Source organism: Oncorhynchus tshawytscha, linkage group LG31 (genome assembly GCF_018296145.1).
Source record: "Oncorhynchus tshawytscha isolate Ot180627B linkage group LG31, Otsh_v2.0, whole genome shotgun sequence".
NCBI classification, from domain to species: Eukaryota; Metazoa; Chordata; class Actinopteri; order Salmoniformes; family Salmonidae; genus Oncorhynchus; species Oncorhynchus tshawytscha.
In genome coordinates, this window is record NC_056459.1 from 12,689,141 (window position 1) to 12,711,739 (window position 22,599).

The following is a 22,599-nucleotide window of genomic DNA, read 5'->3' on the forward strand; positions in this document are numbered from 1 at the left end:
CCCCGACTGGTACTGACTGGTACTGTAGGCCCACAGACCCATGAGCCACTGTGCCTCATAACGCAACGTTTCCTATTCATGAAAATCTCAAATGAAATGAAATAAATATATTGAAACACAAGCTTAGCCTTTTGTTAACAACACTGTCATCTCAGATTTTCTAAATATGCGTTACAGCCAACGCTAGACAAGCATTTGTGTAAGTTTAGCATGGCATAATGCTATGCTAGGCTGTGCTGGCAGCAGGCAACATTTTCACAAAAATAAGAAAAGCAACCAAATTAAATAATTTACCTTTGAAGAACTTCAGATGCTTTCACTCAGGAGACTCCCAGTTAGATAGCAAATGTTCCTTTTTTCCAAAAATAATATTTTTGTAGGCGAAAAACGTCACGTTTGTTCATCCTGCTTGGCTGAGAAATCGACCGAAAATACTTCAACTATAACGCCAAACTTTTTTCAAAATGTTCTCCATAATATTGACAAACACGGCAAACGTTGTTTAGGATCCATCCTCAAAGTGTTTTTAACATATGTATTCAATAATATATCCGTGGAGGCAGTTGGTTTCTCATAAGAAACTATTGGAAAAATGGCTACCTCAGTATTTTACGCAACGTTTTCTCCGGGAGACACCATGCGTCCACTCACCCTATATGGTCTCTTACAGCCATTCTCCAATGGAAATGCCTAAAAAGATGTCACAATGCTGCAGACTCCTTGGGGAAAACGTAAGCTGACTCCTAGCTCCTTCACAGCCATATAACGAGTCATTGGCATGAGGCTGTTTCAAAAAATGCGGCACTTCCTGGTTGGATTTTTATCTGGGTTTCGCCTGTAACATCAGTTCTGTGGCACTCACAGACAATATCTTTGCAGTTTTGGAAACGTCAGTGTTTTTTTCCCAAAGCTGTCAATTATATGCATAGTCGAGCATCTTTTCGTGACAAAATATCTTGTTTAAAATGGGAACGGTTTTCATCCAAAAATTAAAATAGCGCCCCCTATATCCAAGAAGTTAATTGAAATGCATTCCAGGTGACTACGTCATGAAGCTGGTTGAGAGAATGCCTAGATTGCAAAGCTGTCTATGCAAAGGGTGGCTACTTTGAAGAATCTCAAATACAAAATATATTTTGATTTGTTTACTTTTTTGGTTACTACATAATTCCATGTGTTATTTCATAGATTTGATGTCTTCACTTATATTCTACAATGTAGAAAATAGGAAAAATAAAGAAACCCTTGATTGAGTAGGTGGTTTAACTTTTGACTGGTCCTGTAAATGCTGGCTGCCAGTTGACCATCCCTGGTTTAAACCTAGTCAGTTTGTCGTTGTTGGACTGGAAGTGAAAGCACATAGGCGCAACGATGACAGACAAAAGGGGAAACGCGTACACATCACGGGGGTATAAATCTGAAGGATCTGTTTAGAACTTCCCCTCAAATATGATGAGAGGATGTCAAGTGGGATAAGAGGATGTCAAGTGGGATGAGAGGATGGAGCTAGATGAAACTTGGCCAACATTCTGCTAAAAATGTTTAAGAGTGCAAGGGCGACTTGAGTTATTGCACACGTGCACGTCAGGCTTTGCATTCCCTAATGAAAATATGCAAATACATGCTACATCATGCCAATAGGCTCTCTAGCTCGTTCTTGGCTCTTCCCACCTCTTTGCTTGTTCTTCCCAATGTGCTTCATTTGCTCCAATTGGAAACGATGCCGGTTGATACTTCTTGGGTTAGTTACCACCATCTTTGACGATTTGTGTTTGGTCTCGCTACCTTCTGTTAATTGATTAGATGTCTTTCTCTGATGCACCCTTTGAGTTTCTCCCTCCATTGTGCCTCCCAGAGTGTGTGAAATGTAGTGTCACATGCTGCTGACAGTGTGCAATGTTAAGTATGTGTGTTTAGTTTGACAAATATCCAAAGTCTAATATCGAGTATTGGCGTATTACCACAGTGTTACATTTTTCGTATCCTAAGTTTCAATACCAAATGAATTCCTAGATGATACATTACATCTAACATGTGCGCGTTTGTTCCAGGGGCATGAAGGTGATTGAGAACAGGGCCCTGAAGGATGAGGAGAAGATGGAGCTACAAGAGATCCAACTGAAAGAGGCCAAGCACATTGCTGAGGAGGCTGACCGCAAGTACGAGGAGGTGAGGATATCTCTCACACACACGCACGCAATGCTTTAGTACTACCTCATATGCACGGACACAATGAGGTAACATCGAGACACAAGTGGATGAGGTTATCATCGCATACTTTTCTTCTCACGTGATGCTGTGAGCTCACTAGTATAGTTTTTCCCTAGATGTACCCAATTTATATCCACAGTGGGCATCTTTACTCACACTTCACCTGTTCACCATCTGCGCACATCTTGCGTGCAATTGTTTCCATCTGCCATCTTGTGCAACTGGCAGTAAATAATTGTGTGTGTGTGAGTCTACAGGTGGCTCGTAAGCTGCTGATCATCGAGGGGGATCACGAGCGCACGGAGGAGAGGGCAGAGCTTGCTGAGGCGTGAGTGACCACGTGATTGAACTGCACAATAGTTACACACACACACGCATACACAGAACTACACTAGTGGTACGTTACATCACTTATTCCACACAGCCGAATAGGATTTTGTCAAATAATTTAGTTATACTGATGTTTTCCTCCAAATTAATGTAGAGATCTATTACACACACAATACTGCATCAATTTGACATGTACAGCATTGTAGCTCTGTATTAAACATACTCTGGTCACACAACTACAGAACTACACGATGCAGAATGCAAACATACATCTTGATGTCTCATTTGGGATATATTTGAACAATTCCCGGTCTACATCACTATACCAGGCCAGTCATGTATTAGGGGTTCAAGCAGCAAATCTAGGCCATATCCTCTCATGCAGTGCTGTGCCAGTTGGTCAAGCGATTGAAGATGAAAACTTTTAAAGTTCATGCCCCTCTATCATCTCAAACATGGCTGCTACTGACCAATGAACATTCAAGTGGTCTTGACCTGGCACACAAATGCATATAAATCAGACACATTATTCATATTGTAACAACTTGATAGACATCAATGTGAGCACGATTAAATTGACCACGCTGAGGCGCTATAACGACACTTATTTATTCCTCTTGATCGGACTACCTTGATTGCACTTGACCTGAGGAAATTTGGCACACTCAGGGATGAGTCTAGCTAACCTGTAGAGTATAGTTCTTTGGCCGCATGGTTGCATTGTTGGACAGGGAAAAACAAGCTCATTGGCTTATAGCGGCCATATTGTTTGAGCGAGAGCCTTAGAAAACCTAGCGTTTTAAATATGTATCCATTGATGCTATATACCAAGTTTGGTGCTGAGCGGTTCTGGAGAAGACCACATTAATACAAATGTTCAAAAATACATCATCCAAAGAATTGTGTGATCTGTTGAGTTCTGATATTTGGCAAGCGTGGTAAGGAGTACAGAAGTGGCAAATCCTATGGTGATCTGTCCAATTTGTTCTGATGGTGACATTGTGGGGCCGTAGTTTGAGCCCCGCTATGGCTGCTTGACGCTATATTTAAATACAAATACTGCTTGGAGTTTGCTCTTTTGTGACGGTTCCATAGTATTGGACCAACACATTCAAGCACAGCTCAAGTTTTTAAAAGTATTTGATACGGCTCTGCATTATAGCAGTCCCACTTCTGGTATCATACCAAACTGGCCCCATCCTCACTGTTCCCATGGCCATGAGAATAAACTTGTGTGTTTGCATAACAATGGTTCTGCATCCTAATTAATAAATGCCCTCCTCCCCCATCTGTCCGTCTCTGCATGTTTCTGGGGGTCCGACCTAAATTCAACGCATGACCCACCCCCCACCCTCCATACGCCCCATGCACCGCATGTGTGTGACTCCGCCCCCTCCCTGCACTAACAGCAAAGCCAGGGCCCTGGAGGAGGAGCTGAGGGGTTTCGACCAATCGCTGAAGTCCCTGCAGGCCTCTGAAGACCAGGTATTGTGTGTTTGTCTGTGGAGTGAATTCATACCCCTCAATTTATTCCAAATTTGGTTTTGTCTCAATTCCAAAATGATTAAACTTTTTTTCTCTTGCCTTCTCTTACACACACTACCCCATAATGCAAAGTGAAAAGGTGCTTTAAAAATGAAATACAATTAATTTACATAAGTATTCACACCCCTGAGTCAATGCATGTTAGAATCACCTTTGGTAACGATTACGGAGTATTTGCACTCTTGGATTGTACAATATTTGCACATTATTATAAATTCTTTAAACTCCGTCAAGTTGGTTGTTGATCATTGCTAGACACATTTTGAAGCCTTGCCATAGATTTTCAAGCAGATTTAGGTCATACCTGTAACTAGGCCACTCAGGAACATGCACTGTCTTGGTAAGCAACTCCAGTGTATGTTTGCCTTTTGATTTAGGTTGTCCTGCTCAAAGGTGAATTTCTCTCCCAGGGTCTTTTGGAAGGCAGACAGAACCAGGTTTTCTTTCTTCTAGGATTTTGCCTGTGCTTAGCTCTATTCCGATTTTATTTTTATCCTAAAAAAACTCCCTAGTCCTTGCCGATGACAATCATACCCATAACATGATGCAGCCACCACCATGCTTGAAAATGAAATGTGGTGTCTTTCCCAAACAACGCTTTGTATTCAGGACGTAAAGTACATTTCTTTACTTTTTTGCAGTCCATTTTAGTGCCAGGATGCAGGTTTAGGAATATTTTTAACTCATTTTAAAGTCGCCATTGGCCTCATGGTGAAGTTGCTGAGCGGTTTCCTTCCTCTCCAGCAACTTAGTCAGGAAGGACACCTGTATATTTGTAGTGACTGGGTGTATTGATTGTCATTATTACACACAAAAAGAAAATGTATAAAAACAAAATCGGCCGATTAATCGGTATCGGCTTTTTTGGACCTCCAATAATTGGTATCGGCATTGAGATCATAATCGGTCGACCTCTAATTGGAACACCATCTAAAGTGTAATAACTTCACCATGCTTTAAGGTGTAGTCTGTTTTTTTACTCATCTTCCAATATGTTCCCTTTTCAAGGCATTAGAAAACCTCCCTGGTCTTTGGTTGAATCTGTTTTGAAACTCACTGCTCAAATGAGGGACCTTTTTAAAGATAATTGTATGTGTGGGAAACAGATGAGGTAGTCATTCAAAAATCATGTTAAACACTATTGCACACAGCAAGTCCATGCAGCTTATGTGATGTGTTAAGCACATGTTTACTCCTGAAATGAGTTAGGCTTGCCATAAACAAAGGGGATGAATACTTATTGACAAGACATTTCAGCTTTTCATTTTGTATTAATATTTATACAAACATAATTCCACTTTGACATGGGCTATTGTGTGTAGGCCAGTGTCACAATCTCAATTTGATTAATTTAAAATCAGGCTGTAACACAACAAAATGTGAAAATCAAGGGGTGTGAATACTTTCTGAAGGCAGTGTATGTGTGTAAATGCCCATGTCTGTGTACTGAAAAGGAGGGGTGTGTGTGAATAGGGTGTCTGTCCACTGTGTCTGAAAACATGCTTTGGTGATAAAATGTAACTTACAAAGACAAATATGATTGTTCATGTTCTGAATCATTCAGTGGGGTATTTCTAACATATCATTGACATTATATCCAATAAGTCAGATTTCGTAACCTAATGCAACTGATAATCAGTACAGAGCTCTGTTGACATAACGTGCAGGTTTATCAACATTTTAGGATTCTACATTTTGGTCATCAGTCATTGCAAAACTAGTTGTTAAATGTAAAAGGCTTTGAAAATAAAGCTCAGTGCTCCGGTTTCAGCAAAAAATAACTTAGCAATGACATGTCATGTCTCATCTATATCCATCTTACCTCTACTGTTTTATGTCTGAGATTTGAAATGTAAAAGGCTTTGAAAATAAAGCTCAGTGCTCCGTTGACATTTCAGAGACTCTTGTTTTTGAAGAGAGCTTTAAATCATGCACAGAATCCAGCCTAGCTGACGCAATGCTGTTTTCCTTATATTTTTACCACTTTTTAAAAAACCTGGCCTCCATTGATTTGGTCACCCTAATTCTGGCCATAGACATGAGGTTTGGGCCATTTGGTGTTTTTTTTAAAGAGGATTATATAACTTTTTTTTTTTTTACCCATTTGTGAAAATCATGTGTTTTTTTGATTGGACACCCCACTGTGTGGTGAGTGTGCCTACACTTCATGGTGTGTAAGAGAAATGCATGTATGAGCGTGTTCATGCTCAACTGACTACACTAAAGCAATCTACCATTGGTCTAACATCAGGCTCGAGATTTATGGATGTAGGACCTACTTATTGTTAAAAGATCTCTCAAGGTGCACATAGAAAGTCTCTGTGTGTGTGTGGAGGATGAGAAAGAAGTAATCAGAATCATGGCCTCAGGACCAACTGGTGGTCCTCTTTGGATGACTCCCGGACCTGCAGACTCCAACCATATCTTTTCAGTATCTGCCTTGTCTCTCCTTGACTCGCGCTTGCCTCCCTTTCTCTTCCCTACTCTTTTCTCAACTTGTGTTTGCATGAAATCCAGTGTGCATGTTAAGGAAGTGGCATCCTACTGCTTTAAAATCGATGGGAGTTCCGGTTGTGTTTAGTAGGATAGCTTCACCCAGTTTCTATGTCAACTCATCCAATAAGAAATGCTTGCTTTAGTTTTCTGTTGCAAAATGTTTTGCTATGGTGTGCCCTACTGAAAATAACACAGAATTGACCCATGAGAACTTGAGCATGCACAACTCACCTTTTTTAATGCCCTAAGGACATCTCCAGCCTAAAACACGCCATTCTAACGACAGTGAACATTACTTGTATAGCTTGTCTTTCGTTGAGGATGTTGCTTAAACTGATTTCCTGTTGTGAGGTAGGCACACTTTAATATGGAGATTTGGTAGTGTCAAGGGTCTGTAACCACTGTGGTGTGTGGTTAGCCTCATGTCTTTTCTCTGACATAAGGCACTCATTCTTCATGTTTCCTAATTATCAACTCCTCCCGAGACCATTTGTCGTCTCTCACCATCAATTATCTTAAACTGTATTGCCAATGTTTTCACACTGCTACTCTTTCCTTTTCACTGCTCCGCCCTCGTTGCCATCTCTCCTTGTCTTCTCATTCTCTTGAAACGAAAACTCAATGGCGGCCTCTCCTCAAATCCAGTAAATGTGCTGAACTGGAGGAGGAGCTGAAAAACGTCACCAATAACCTTAAGTCCCTGGAGGCCCAGGCAGAGAAGGTGTGTCCGTGTGTTGGTATTTTACCTGGTTGTGTAAAACTCAGATTAATCTAGCATGTACCTGTGGGCATGTTTTTGTCTGACTGTTTACATCTCTGAGGAAACGATTTAGTAAGTATTGTGCGTTGACAATTTTTCTTTGCACGTGGTGGGGAGGGTGCTGTGTGTGTGTGTGTGTGTGTGTGTGTACGTACACATAGTACCTGTATCTGTGTGGAGCATGTGTATTTGAGTGCAGCTGCTGTATTCACCCTACACCAGAGGTTCTGTATTGACTCTGCCTTGAACAACATTGCCTGTGTGTGTAGTTCATATCCAGATGCCTCAGGCAGTTAACCTTGGGTTACTTGGTCAGTGTAGTTAATTTCCCTTTGGCATTTACCCCCATTCCAGTCTTGAATACCTCCTATCTCTCCCAGACATCCATTCTTGTCATCAATGCCCTTTACAGCCTATGTTTATAATTCCTCTAAAGGTCACACTTACATGATTAATTGAGAATTTAATCTCCATATTTCTGATTGGACCGAAGGCCTGCATGGACAAACACCCCCATACTAAGTTAAGGGTTTGGTCTAATATAACATAGAGAACGTTACTTTTAATGAATCGTTCCTTTGCACCCTCTTTGTAATTGTTATCCTCCAATGACCCTGCAGTGGAATACAGATGAACACTTCCAGAGCTATGTTCAATAGGCACCAAACAGGAGAGACTAACAGGACTCATTTTCTGTTGCAGAAACATTTGACGGTTTCCAATGCGTGACCTAATGACCACAACCCAGGTTTATAATTGTTGCCTCTGTATTCCTGCAAATGCATGTCCAGATCTGCTCCGAGCAGATGCATAGTAAACATACCTACAAGTAAACTTTCTTCAGTGGAATAATGGTTAGATAAGTGGTATTCTACTTCCACCTTTTTATGGACAGTGGTGTTCTCGTGTTTCACCAGTGACTGATTTAGACCTGGGAAACCAATTGCCTTTCCTATTGGGCATAATGTTTCGAAGTTTGCCAAGTTAAATGTTTTGCGTAGTAATTTGAAGAATTCCTATCTACAGTTATTTTGTTTGGTACATTTCTATTTTCAACATCCTGAACGTTTTACACCTCGATTACTCATCAGATGTTTTCTTTTCTTCAAGCCAATCGGTGATGATTGGGCAATTGAGACACTGCGTTCTAACCGTATTCAAGGCCCCACCCAGAATTGCAATCTCAGCAAGAATTCTGGTATCTCTAGAGCTGTAGACAGATGGATTAATTTAACCTCTGAAGGAGCCAAGTCACACATGCACTGTTGACTTCCCTGGGATTGCCCTTGATATTGTTCTATTTGTTGAACTAATTTGGCATGCATTATAATGGAATGTTTTTAGGAATCATTCTATTGCAGCATCAACGAACTGGTCTTTTACATGAGATTGAGTTCATGTCAGTTATTTTATGTTTTGGTGTTTGGGCGCTCTGCTTTGAACTGACAGTCCTCTCTTCTACTACAGTACTCCCAGAAGGAGGACAAGTATGAGGAAGAGATCAAGATCCTGACTGACAAGCTCAAAGAGGTAAGTGGATAACCTGTAGAACAGGGATCATCAAGTAGATTCAGGCGTGAGCCTATTTATTATTTTATAAGAGAAATGAACCGACGGTAAGGGGGCCAGAACATAATTAGTACTTTGCAAGTTGAGCGCAAGAATCCCCAACAGATGTAATATTTGACTAAAACATGATAATTTCAAACCTTGCTTACATTTGTATAGGATCACATACAGTGAGCTCCAAGTATTGGGACCGTGACCGACAAAAATATCATCCCCGCCAAAATGCTAACCTTCATTGTTATGCTAACCTCTCACCATTACAATGTCTTGGGATTACGATATTTGTGCGTTCCACCTTCACTCATCATTATTCACAATTTTATTCAGGACCATCTGTAATCATGAGTGTGACACACTCAAATTACACACTACATTTACCACAAAATAATCTAAAATGCATCACAAACAAATGACAAATGCTTTCAACAAGTTTCAAGACTCACATGCTTGATGCAATCATTGCGTGCTAGGTATATGGGACGAACGTGAATTTGTCCCAATATTTCTTTATTCACAAAGTCAGGTTAGTTTGGTTTTAATTCCTTTTGTAGTCTACAAGTTAACCTATTTAGTCTAGGTCATCAAGGATTTAGTAGTTTCTTGATTGAATGCTTTGTTTTGACTTATTTTCTTAGGCTGAGACTCGTGCTGAGTTTGCTGAGAGGTCTGTGGCCAAGCTGGAGAAGACCATCGATGATCTGGAAGGTAGGATCCAGACGCTTTGCCTTGACGGTGCATTGGGATATACAGGAGGGGTCCTGTTCTGGCTTAATCAGTCTATTTTAGCATATATTACTTTCCCTTTAGCAGCTTCCCTCATTCTCCTGTTTTTTTCCCCTCCTGTTCTCCACTCTTTCTCTTTTTCCCTTCACTCTTTGGCCTCTCTGAACAGATGAGCTATATGCACAGAAACTCAAGTACAAGGCCATTAGTGAGGAGTTGGACCATGCCCTCAATGACATGACCTCCATGTAAATACGGACTGACCGTGTGTGTGGTTGGCATGCAGGGCCTGTGGGGTTTGACTGAGAATCTAATATTCCACTGCACTGAAGTCAGGGGGCCGGGAAAAACACCTGACTCTCTATAACACGTCACCTAACAGCCATGTAATGTTCACTTTTCTAAGGAGTTGGCATATGTGACAAACTACATCATGCAAAAGCAAAGCTTGAGTCATGCAACAAAATCTGCCAACCAACACTATTTATACTAATGGGTTTTTGTGATTGGAAAAAATATCTAAGTGTGGTGTGACATTTAAAAGGTGGTTTGTGAAGTAATAGCTGAATTACTGAGTCACGGTCTCTCAACCCCTCTGTTTTCAGATAAATGTCGGGAAGCTCACTTCCTCACTCCCCTGTTGTGGTTTCAAGAATTTCGTCTCAGTCCTCCTGATGAACATCCATTTCCCCCTTCCTTCCTGTCCATCTTCACTCATTCCTTACGTGGTTGTTAAATCTGCCCCCTTTGTGCTTTTCTTTTCACTCTTAGTCCTTTGCCTCACTTTCTCTCTTTCTCTCTCTCTCTCCCTCCCTCTCGGGCAACTATTTGTTTCTTTGGGTCACTATGCACTGTGCTCAAGCCTGCACTCTTTGTATTTCTCTATCTTGCCTTGTCCCATGTTTCACCCTGTTCTCTACATGTGATTCTATATAAATGTTGAACAAAGGGAGGAGGAAAAACCTGTCTGCTGTCTCTAACAATGTTTTTTTTTGGGGGGGGGGGCTTCAAAGTGACATCACAAACACAATGGTTCCTGTTGCTCTTACCATGTTTGTTTTTCCACAAATAGTCATGGTAGAAATTGTACATTTTAATGAGCAGAGGGATTGGCAGTAGTGATGGTGCCTCCACAGTGGGGTTTAGGCTAGAAATAAGAACGCAACAGGGCAAAGCACAAGGTTTCATTTAAACGTGACAGTGGTATTTTTGCTCATTTACTCTTATCGAGAGCCGCTGCAACAAGGTCATTCAAACAAGATGTCACATAATTGATAGGGTTTGTTTACACATACAACTAGATGAGGCACAATGGTGCACGAGCAGTACAACAACAACTGAATAGAAATGCAGCTTACATGAAATATGAACATGCTTGAAAAATAAACTCATTCAAATTTCAATATGAAGATCCACCCCATCAACTGTCTGACAGCCTAACTTGGGTTTGGGCTCGTTCTGTGTTGCATCTGATCTCCTGTAGTTGCCCGTCTTGTACTTGCTCCGGGTTATCTTGGTGGAGTGGGTTTGCAAAATTCTATGATGTCACGCAATTTATAAACTGGTCAGGTAAGATGGATAGATTTAGGTCGAGCACTGATTTAGTCCTGGCTTGCAGTCGGCGTTCCAATTCATCCCAATGGGGTTGAGGTCAGGGCTCTGCAGGCCAGTCAAGTTCTTCCACACCGATTTCAACAAACCATTGCTGTATGGACCTCGCTTTCTGCACGGGGACATATGTATTTATTATGGATTTCCATTAGCTACTGTCAGAGCAGCAGCTACTCTTCATTGGGTACAGCAAAATTAAGGCAGTTTATACCATTTTAAAAACATTACAATACATTCTCAGATTTCACAACACTCAGGCCCCATTGTCATGCTGAAACAGGAAAGGGCCTTCCCCAAACTGTTGTCACAAATTTGGAAGCACAGTATAGAATGTCATTGTATGCTGTAGCGTTAAGACTTCCCTTGACTGGAACTGAGGGGCCTAGCCTGACCAATGAAAAACAGCCCCACACAATTATTCTTCCTCCGACAAACTTTAGTTTGCTCTATGGATTCAGTCCGGTAACATTCTCCTGGCATCCGCCAAACCCAGATTTGTCCGTCGGACTGCCTGATAGTGAAGTGATTCCTCACTCCAGAGAATGTGTTTCTGCTACTCCAGAGTCCAATGGTGGCGAGCTTTATACCACTCCAGCCGAGGCTTGGCATTGCGCATGGTGATCTTAGGCTTGTGTGCAGTTGCTCTGCCGTGGAAACCCATTTAATGAAGCTCGTGACAAACAGTTCTTGTGCTGATTTTGCTTCCAGAAGGCAGTTTGGAACTCTTTAGTGAGTGTTGCAACTGAGGACAGACAATTGACACGCTTCAGCACTCTGTGTGCCTGTTCTGTGAGTTTGTGTGTCCTACCACTTTGCGGCTAAGCCGTGAAGTTTCCTTTTTGCACTTGCACCATACAAAGTGCCTGAAATAGTTTTTTAGTGTCAAAATATTTATACCATTCACTCTGCTTCATAGTATGATAATGTCAGAAACATGACCAATAGTAGTAGGCTACATCAACTATAGCAGCAGGCCTACCTGTATGGGGAAAAACACACATTTAAATGGAACTGTAGTCTACCTCATTCATAATTTCGAGGTAGGTTGTAATCTATAGTATCAATGGGTTTTATAAACTTTTCACACATACAAACCAGCTGAAGAACAGAAAGGCAGTTGCAGATAGTGTTAGTTGTATTAACTTTTGAGGCAGCGGATAATGTAGAATAGACCCTTCCCCGATATTCTGATTTGATAGGACAAAGTTGTCAATGGATATGCGTTTGTTCTGCCCTGCAAAGTAGAGACAGCTAGCCAACTACTGTTTGATTTAATGAACAAGGCTAATTGACTGCAGATGGTTGTAGAATTTTACTGAACTTTTTTTATTTTAGATGGCAATAGAAATATGGCTGTCCATATAGGCTACTCGTATTGAACCCAAAGTCAATAGATTCCTGGCAGACGAGACGGTGTGCTTCTGATTCTGCTTCCACGCCCGCATCTGTTTACATCTCTGGTGTGGCAGGTAAAATGACTGCGCTCACGTCCTGTTCACGTCCTGTTCACGTCCTCTTCATGGTGTAGCTCCTCTGAAACAACCCCTCCTGAAAAGCATCACATGAAATCGCACTTGTGCTTAATAGGCTACAGAGGTATGGAATGCAATAGTTGGAACGTATCGACCATGTCCTTAGTACAACAAAGGTGTAGCCTAAATACTTCGAGGGTGTTCATCGCAGATCAAGGAGGGGTCAATGGAGTGTGCAGCAGCTACATAAAAATACATGTGCAGACATCTTTAGCCTAAAGAAAATCAGGTTTCCAGAAAATCCAGACCCGCAGCCACTCCGATTATAGAGATTTCAATTCGATTAGAAAAACTTGATTCAGATTTTAATATGATCACATTCCTGATTTATGGTGATTAAAAAATATTGTAGTAAATTCACTTCAACTTAAGGATGCAGTGGTTGAATATTCAGGGGAATATCTTTCTTGCATGAGGAAAAACATGACAACTTTTCCCAGTGACTCTATCCTAGGCCGCGGTCAACTGGGCCAAATTGTGGCATGTTCAGATTGAAACTTTACTTAGAACAAACGTGCCTCTGACATGCAGAATAGGGGTCAGTTCTATTTATTACATTTCTTTCTGCAACGTTCCACAATTGCGTTAAAGGCCCAACACACCCTACTCAAACAGAGTGACAGAGCGTCGTATACAGTCACTCCCAGAATTTGTGCTATACCATAAAAGTATGTACATATGCTCGGTCGCTGCGTTTGCCTGAAGTGCGTAGCGGCCTTTTGCTGAACGTGGTCCTATAGTGTCCATGTTGCTCAGGTATTCCCTTCCTCAGTGTGATTTCTGTGAAATCAAACTGTCCACTTAGGAAGCAACACTGACAATACATTTCACATGCTGTTGTGCAAACGGAATAGACAACAGGTGGAAATTATAGGCAATTAGCAAGACCCCCCCATTAAAGGAGTGGTTCTGCAGGTGGTGACCACAGACCACTTCTCAGTTCCTATGCTTCCTGGCTGATGTTTTGGTCACTTTTGAATGCTGGTGGTGCTTTCACTCTAGTGGTAGCATGAGACTGAGTCTACAACCCACACAAGTGGCTCAGGTAGTGCAGCTCATCCAGGATGGCACATCAATGCGAGCTGTGGCAAGAAGTTTTGCTGTGTCTGTCAGCGTAGTGTCCAGAGCATGGAGGCGCTATCAGGAGACGACCAGTGGAGGAGGCCGTAGGAGGGCAACAACCCAGCAGCAGGACCGCTACCTCCGCCTTTATGCAAGGAGGAGCAGGAGAAGCACTTCCAGAGCCCTGCAAAATGACCTCCAGCAGGCCACAAATGTGCATGTGTCTGCTCAAACGGTCAGAAACAGGCTCCATGAGGGTGGTATGAGGGCCCGACGTCCACAGGTGGGGGTTGGCAAATTCGCCACTGGCGCCCTGTGCTCTTCACAGATGAAAGCAAGGTCACACTGAGCACATGTGACAGACGTGACAGAGTCTGGAGACGCCCTGGAGAACGTTCTGCTGCCTGCAACATCCTCCAGCAGGACCGGTTTGGCGGTGGGTCAGTCATGGTGTGGGGTGGCATTTCTTTGGGGGGCCGCACAACCCTCGCCAGAGGTAGCCTGACTGCCATTGTGTACCGAGATGAGCTCCTCAGACCCCTTGTGAGACCATATGCTGGTGCGGTTGGCCCATGTGGCTGGAGTGTGTCAGCAGTTCCTGCAAGAGGAAGGCATTGATGCTATGGACTGGCCCGCCCGTTCCCCAGACCTGAATCCAATTGAGCACATCTGGAAGATCATGTCTCGCTCCATCTACCAACGCCACGTTGCACCACACAGTCCAGGACTTGGCGTATGCTTTAGTCCAGGTCTGAGAGGAGATCCCTCAGGAGACCATCCGCCACCTCATCAGGAGCATGCCCAGGTGTTGTAGGGAGGTCATACAGGCACGTGGAGGCCACACACACTACTGAGCCTCATTTGACTTGTTTTAAGGACATTACATCAAAGTTGGATCAGCTTATAGATGATTTTTGTGTGATTTCTTTTGTCAGCACATTCAACTATGTAAAGAAAAAAGTATTTAAGAATATTTCATTCATTCAGATCTAGGATGTGTTATTTTAGTGTTCCCTTTTATTTTTTTGAGCAGTGTAGTTTAACCTGCTTTTTGGCAATAACTCTTTCTGGCTTTCTCGTCAGTCCTATGAAAATTCCCGTTTTGTTCATAATGCACATTCACTAATGATGACAACTAACTCCTTGTCGCAGGTATTACAGAAAATGTAACGCGGCTCCATCTCTCAAGCACAAGCCCACGTGCTAGCTCCTTGTCAAGTTTAGCTAACTTGGATCTATTTGCTAGCTAACAAGGTAGAACAGTTGCATTGTGAACACACCCTTCTACCTCCAACTGTTTGAACAATGTGCTAGCCTGTCCACTATGTTCAGATGTTTAAATCAAGTGGCCTTTCCATATTTCTCAGCTCTGTAGTGCTAGGGCAAAAGAACGACACCTCATGGTCCACAGGACCGAGTTTGGGGAAACACTGCCCTAGTGGTTGACCTAGTAAGTCTGCCCTTTTGTGGCAATTTTTTCTTCATCTTCCCTCTACTCCATGCTCAGGTAATGTGACCTTTTCTGTACTCTGCATATTTGTATTATTCATTCTGTTTACTATGCTCCACTATTTTTCCTTCTTACATCCACTTGATTGTTTTACTGTCTACACTTTTTTTTATAGCAGTGTTGCTCAATGCGTATCCCGGGGACCCACTAAATGCTGGGTTTTGGATATTTATACTGCTTTTACACAGGCAGCCCAATTTATATATATTTATCATTAATTGGTTTTATTACCAATCATAAGCTCAAACATATTTGATGTGTAAAGATCTGATGTGATTGGTCAAAAGACTAGTGAAAGAATTGGACTGTTTTTGTAAATGCAGCTTTTGTATATCTGCCTGGTTCATGAATACAAGTTAAGCCGCTGAATAGGGTTGCAAAGTTACTGGTCATTTACCAAAGTTACCGGACTCCAGTTTGGTAATTAACAGGTAACAGGTATTAACAGGTTGCTTGAATGTGGCTAGCATGACTGCTTATGGTAACTTTTTAGTAAGTTGTATATACACACTTTAAAAGTATAAGTTTCTAGTGAATAGACCACAAGGTTCAAGAGAAGATAGCTAAATTAATGAAGAAAGCATAAACAATGGCATTATTTCAAATAACTCTGAAACTGTTCCAACTATAAAGTAATAATTTTAGATTGTGTGGCCTTATCACATAAAATAAGAGACCCAGAGATAATTGGTTACATGATCATCTGAAGTACTTAAAGACCACCTAGTTATCGTCTGATAAAATAACAATGGGAAAGTTACCAACATTCTGGTGATTTACTGGGTAACTTCGAAAGTTTCCAGTAATACCTTCCTTTTGCAACCCTACCACTGAGGATTGCTCATTTTAGAAATGTTGAGTTATATTTTTAGAGGGTAACATTACCCAAACCCTCATTCATATTGGGCAAAATCATAATTGCAATAGGAAACTGTCGCAACGGTTAGAAAACAGGTTTAAGTAATTATTGGGGTTAGTCAGTTGTCATAAACTGACAACGGCTGATTATGGCAGTGTTCTGTAGCCCTTAAAACGGAGAGCTCCATTAGTGGTACCTAGGGATTCTTGGCGTGTTACCCAGACGTATAATACATGATTAATCTCTCCCTCTCCAGAGAGACTGGCCAATGCCAAGGAGGAGAACCTCAAGATCCATGCCACCCTGGACCAGACCCTGCAGGACCTCAACAGCTTCTGAGAACCCACCCCTCCCACTTCTCTCTTTCTGTCTCCTTTCTCCTCGCTCTGCTGTTGGGGATTTACCCTTGTGATGCTGAAGCATGCCAAAACCACTATTTACTATGACACCTTTATTCTCAACAGCTTTGATTGTTCTTGTTACAGAGTTCATCAATGTGACACATTGTGGAAGGGCTTGCCTTTATCCATTGGAATGGTCTTTTAATAGGGACACTCGGTAATACTTATGTGGTCTACTATGCCATCTTCTCCTTTCTTGAATGTGGCTAGCATGACTGCCTTTAAGGATTCCTTGCCAAGTTAAAGAGAACACGGTCAGTCCACTCACCCATAGAATATCCCATTTTGGTTTCTATCCATTCAAGATCAACCATAGAAAATGGGGAAACTGGGCACATGATTTTTCTAGCCATTTACTACATAGGATTATTCACTTCTGACTTCAGTCCTGCCATTGTATTCCATGGACTGGTTCTGTTTTCTTCTGTATCACCTTCCTTTAATGACTAAACCCTCAAAGTTCACACATCTGAAAGTGCTGAAGTGGTAAGCGAGATTGAAGAAGCTCCACTTGGTCTATCAGAGGGCTGCGTTGGGGTCTATCAGAGGGCTGCGTCACTACGTTGCTTTGGCCTTTGCAATCCTTTATGATTAGTAGACACCAAAAAAGATTAGGGGATAGGGTCCATAATGGAACTAGGCTTCTTTCCGTCCTTATATACAGTATATCCCTTTTATCCCGCCCTTTGCCTACTTTACACCAATATAGTCTGGGACAAAAACCACATTGGGTGGTCTGAATTTGATGTCCAAGCGGTATCATGCAATCAAGTTTTTGTGTTTTTCCTATTCCTTGGGGATATGCATAATTTGTTTATGATATTTTGCCTAATGTATGTGTTTTCTCCTACTGAAACCATAGCCACAATCAAACAGTGCTGCACTTGTATGACACTAATTATTCGGCCTCAACTCTCCAATTCTGAACTTTTTTAAGCAAATTGGTCTTTTGACCTATTACATCATATTTTCCAGAGGTTATTGGTCAAACGATATCAGAATTGGGCTGCCTGTTAATGCAGCCTTTAGTTTGAGAAGTTTATAGTGAGGTTGTTGGGTTCACAAATCAATGGCTATCACTTTGCCAGTACCATGCCAATGATAGAAAATGGGTGGGGGATTTAAACTTATACTTTAAGTAGGATTTAAACTACAACACGTAAAATAATTCACCTCAATGTTTTAACTGGAAATTCACCAGAGATGTATAACCACTTTGTTTGTCTTGTTCCATTGTAATGTTTTCTTTGAATAAAGGCCATGATTTTTACTGCCATACAAAACTGTCTCTCTGGATTTTCATATGAAGTTAAATTCTCCAAGTGCAATCGGATTGTTGTGTAGACTATTTTAGATTGCACAAGCCAGGGAAGGGTGAATTCAGTCTGAGTTGCTTTATAATTAGCCCATTTTAAAAACGCACATCGTAAGGGATGCATGCATAAAATATAGACACGAGTATAATTTCCATCATGTTGCGTGCACAACCGCAATGTACAGCTCCTACCTGGGAGGAAAAGTCATCATTAAATGATGAATCACATTTTTGTCTTGATGTGTAGCATGTCTTCATACTGTATACAGACATTTTTATTAAATGTCAGCCACTCCATAAGGTCTGAACATAAATGTTAAGTGAATTTGTATGAATGTCTGTGTGCTTTGTCCATGTTTTGGTAACACTACTTGTATGTGTCCACTCGGTTCATATCGAGTTTGTGCCTTGTGTGTGTGGGAATCCTCAATGCTTTGTCCTTGCTGTACCGAGGCAGAAATCAGAAGAGCAGGTCGTTGTCAGTTTTCCAAGAAAGCCTGGCCTTAGCCGGCTCCACGTAAACGGGCAGGATCAGCTTGTGATTGGTACGCATCACCACAACATTGCAGGAGTCTGGCTTCTTAATGACCTCAAACCATGGGGGTAATCAATGGCTGGTTATTACTAGGGGGCAGAACAGATGGACATCAGTCAAATCTCCCCCTGGTCCCTTTGACACTTTACCCTGAAGCCTAACGTGATTGTACGTTAAGCCCTTCGTGGTAAGTCACACGTCTTTATGTAGGGCTTGGGCCTCATCTCATCAGGTGTTGGTAGTTAGGATTGAATTCAAAGTGTGTGTCAATGAGAAATGGCCAATAAGATTCACCGTTCACAGCATCTCACCCCCAAGGACTCCAGACACACACCCTGGCCCTTTTATCAATTAGATTCCTCATGTCATGTGTCCTCTCTCGCTTCTTTTGGAAAAGGTCAACATTGATCAAGGAGAGTAAACATGGATGGAAATGAGACGGTCCTTCTCCACTCACAAGTCATTAGGCAAACTACATTCACGGGAGGATCCCAAAATAAATGTAGAAAGTGATCAAAACAAATTAAGTTGGAGACATTTTATAGGACACAAGTAGCTTATTGTTTTTAATCATGAGTATCCTCAGAGGTGGCTAGAAGGGAGGGCAGTCTTGTTTGCCTACTAACAAAATGAGACTCCTCGACCACTTACACTATATATCAGTGAGGGAGGAAATTAACTTTTTGATGAGCGTATATATATACACATATACACACAAAAGTATGTGGACACCCCTTCAAATGAGTGGATTTGGCTATTTCAGCCACACCTGTTGCTGACAGCCAGGTGTATAAAATCAAGCACACAGACATGCAATCTCCATAGACAAACATTGACAGTAAAATGTTTTTTACTGAAGAGCTGACTTTCAACGTGGCATAGTCATAGGATGCCACCTTTCCAGAAAGTCAGTTTGTCAAATTTCTGCCCTGCTTGAGCTGCCCCGGTCAACTATTTTTTAAATTTATTTTACCTTTATTTGACCAGGTAGGCAAGTTGAGAACAAGTTCTCATTTACAATTGCGACCTGGCCAAGATAAAGCAAAGCAGTTCGACAGATACAACGACACAGAGTTACACATGGAGTAAAACAAACATACAGTCAATAATACAGTATAAACAAGTCTATATACAATGTGAGCAAATGAGGTGAGAAGGGAGGTAAAGGCAAAAAAGGCCATGGTGGCAAAGTAAATACAATATAGCAAGTAAAACACTGGAATGGTAGTTTTGCAATGGAAGAATGTGCAAAGTAGAAATAAAAATAATGGGGTGCAAAGGAGCAAAATAAATAAATAAAATACAGTTGGGAAAGAGGTAGTTGTTTTGGCTAAATTATAGGTGGGCTATGTACAGGTGCAGTAATCTGTGAGCTGCTCTGACAGTTGGTGCTTAAAGCTAGTGAGGGAGATAAGTGTTTCCAGTTTCAGAGATTTTTGTAGTTCGTTCCAGTCATTGGCAGCAGAGAACTGGAAGGAGAGGCGGCCAAAGAAAGAATTGGTTTTGGGGGTGACTAGAGAGATATACCTGCTGGAGCGTGTGCTACAGGTGGGAGATGCTATGGTGACCAGCGAGCTGAGATAAGGGGGACTTTACCTAGCAGGGTCTTGTAGATGACATGGAGCCAGTGGGTTTGGCGACGAGTATGAAGCGAGGGCCAGCCAACGAGAGCGTACAGGTCGCAATGGTGGGTAGTATATGGGGCTTTGGTGACAAAACGGATTGCACTGTGATAGACTGCATCCAATTTGTTGAGTAGGGTATTGGAGGCTATTTTGTAAATGACATCGCCAAAGTCGAGGATTGGTAGGATGGTCAGTTTTACAAGGGTATGTTTGGCAGCATGAGTGAAGGATGCTTTGTTGCGAAATAGGAAGCCAATTCTAGATTTAACTTTGGATTGGAGATGTTTGCTATGGGTCTGGAAGGAGAGTTTACAGTCTAACCAGACACCTAAGTATTTGTAGTTGTCCACGTATTCTAAGTCAGAGCCGTCCAGAGTAGTGATGTTGGACAGGCGGGTAGGTGCAGGTAGCGATCGGTTGAAGAGCATGCATTTAGTTTTACTTGTATTTAAGAGCAATTGGAGGCCACGGAAGGAGAGTTGTATGGCATTGAAGCTTGCCTGGAGGGTTGTTAACACAGTGTCCAAAGAAGGGCCGGAAGTATACAGAATGGTGTCGTCTGCGTAGAGGTGGATCAGAGACTCACCAGCAGCAAGAGCGACCTCATTGATGTATACAGAGAAGAGAGTCGGTTCAAGAATTGAACCCTGTGGCACCCCTATAGAGACTGCCAGAGGTCCGGACAGCAGACCCTCCGATTTGACACACTGAACTCTATCAGAGAAGTAGTTGGTGAACCAGGCGAGGCAATCATTTGAGAAACCAAGGCTGTCAAGTCTGCCAATGAGGATGTGGTGATTGACAGAGTCGAAAGCCTTGGCCAGATCAATGAATACGGCTGCACAGTAATGTTTCTTATCGATGGCGGTTAAGATATCGTAAGGGCTGCTATTGTGAAGTAAAAATGTCTAGGACCAACAACGGCTCAGCCATGAAGTGATAGGCCACACAAGCTCACAGAACAGGACCAAACGAGTGCTGAAGCGCGTAATAGTCTGTCCTCGGTTGCAACACTCCACTACTGAGTTACAAACTGCCTCTGGTAGCAACATCAGCACCAGGACTGTTTGGCGGGAGCTTCATGAAATACGTTTTCCATGGCCGAGCAGCCACACAAAAGCCTAAGATCAGCATGCGCAATGCCAAGCGTTGGTTGGAGTGGTGTAAAGCTCGCCGCCATTGGACTCTGGAGCATTGGAGACATGTTCTCTGGAGTGATGAATCACGCTTCACCATCTAGCAATCCAATGGACGAATCTGTTTGATGGATGCCAAGAGAACGCTACCTGCCCGAATGCATAGTGGCAACTAAAGTTTGGTGGAGGAGCAATAATGGTCTGGGGCTGTTTTTTATGGTTCGGGCTAGGCCCCTTTGTTTCAGTGAAGGGAAATCTTAATGCTACGGCATACACTGACATTCTAGATGATTCTGTGCTTCCATCTTTGTGACAGTTTGGGGAAGGCCGTTTCCTGTTTCGGTATGATGATATTACTGTGCACAAAGCCAGGTCCATACATAAATGATTTGTCGATCGGTGTGGAATAACTTGACTGGCCTGCACAGAGCCCTGACTTCAACCCCCTCAAACACCTTTGGGATGAATTGGGCAGACTGCGAAGCTTGGTCTAATCGCTATAGCAGCTCAGGGGGCATCAAGTCCATATTAATGCCCACGTACTTTTGGTCATGTAGTGTATCACACAACACATTTAGTAATCACAGGATGCAATTGAAACTTCAAACACAGGAAAAATGTATAATTTAATGAACCTATTTTATCGATAGGAGTGGGGAGGGTTGGTGCATTGATAAGTACACCGAAGAAACTATATGCTGAAGAATGTCTAAAGCCCATTTCACACCATAGCAAGCTGAATTTGTAGGTTTATTTTTCTTTCGTTTTTGGCAAAAATTAACACGTAGCACTGACTCGCCGATGGATTGATGTTTCAGCATTTTCACAATGAAGATTTGGCCGTTCGACTAGCTATGTGTGATATGAATGTGCCGTTACAAGCCCGGTTTGAGTAAGCGGTGCAGTGTTGCCAACTTAGCGACTTAGTCGCTATATTTAGCGAGTTTTCAGACCCCTCTAGTGATACATTTTTTTTAAAATTGCTTGGCGACAAATCTAGCGACTTTCTGGTGTTATTGGAGACTCGTTCTTCCTCTTCTCAACGAGCAGCGGGTGCTGCCGTGGGACCCACCCCACCCCACCCCAAAGCACTCACAGGCAGCCCAGTCCTAGCGCAGCAGTCCCTCCCAGCTGCAATCAGAACAGGAGATGTTCACCAATCCGTGTCCAGACTGCAAATGAATCTCACATGCGGGAAGCCGCTGGCTGATCTTGCCCTGGCTTACATTCAGGGCGGGATGTAAATGTAAAATGTTCTTTGTCTAAAATAAATCACTGTACAAAAATCAATCACTGCATTTGACTCACACAGCCTCAGTCACTTACTCACCTTGTCCACTCTGTGTCTGCCTCTATGTGAAATAAGCTAAACATCTAGC

General features: G+C 42.2%; 1 protein-coding gene across 8 annotated transcripts in view; it reads left to right on the forward strand.

Annotated features, from left to right (window-relative positions):
- Positions 1-17,892, forward strand: part of LOC112229688 (tropomyosin alpha-3 chain) — a 34,491-nt gene extending 16,599 nt beyond the window's left edge. For 2 of the 8 annotated variants that reach the window (XM_024395648.2, XM_024395654.2), the window contains 7 exons: positions 2,052-2,169; positions 2,469-2,539; positions 3,951-4,026; positions 8,810-8,872; positions 9,547-9,616; positions 9,804-9,882; positions 10,240-10,600. In XM_024395648.2, coding sequence (XP_024251416.1) covers positions 2,052-2,169; positions 2,469-2,539; positions 3,951-4,026; positions 8,810-8,872; positions 9,547-9,616; positions 9,804-9,882; positions 10,240-10,243 — 481 coding nt within the window. In that variant the 3' untranslated portion in view covers positions 10,244-10,600. Of the gene's footprint in view, positions 1-2,051; positions 2,170-2,468; positions 2,540-3,950; positions 4,027-7,227; positions 7,304-8,809; positions 8,873-9,546; positions 9,617-9,803; positions 9,883-10,239; positions 10,601-16,464 lie in introns of those variants that run through there. The other 6 variants (XM_024395647.2, XM_024395653.2, XM_024395651.2 and 3 more) reach the window with 3 other exon arrangements.
- Positions 17,893-22,599: the final 4,707 nt, after the last annotated feature.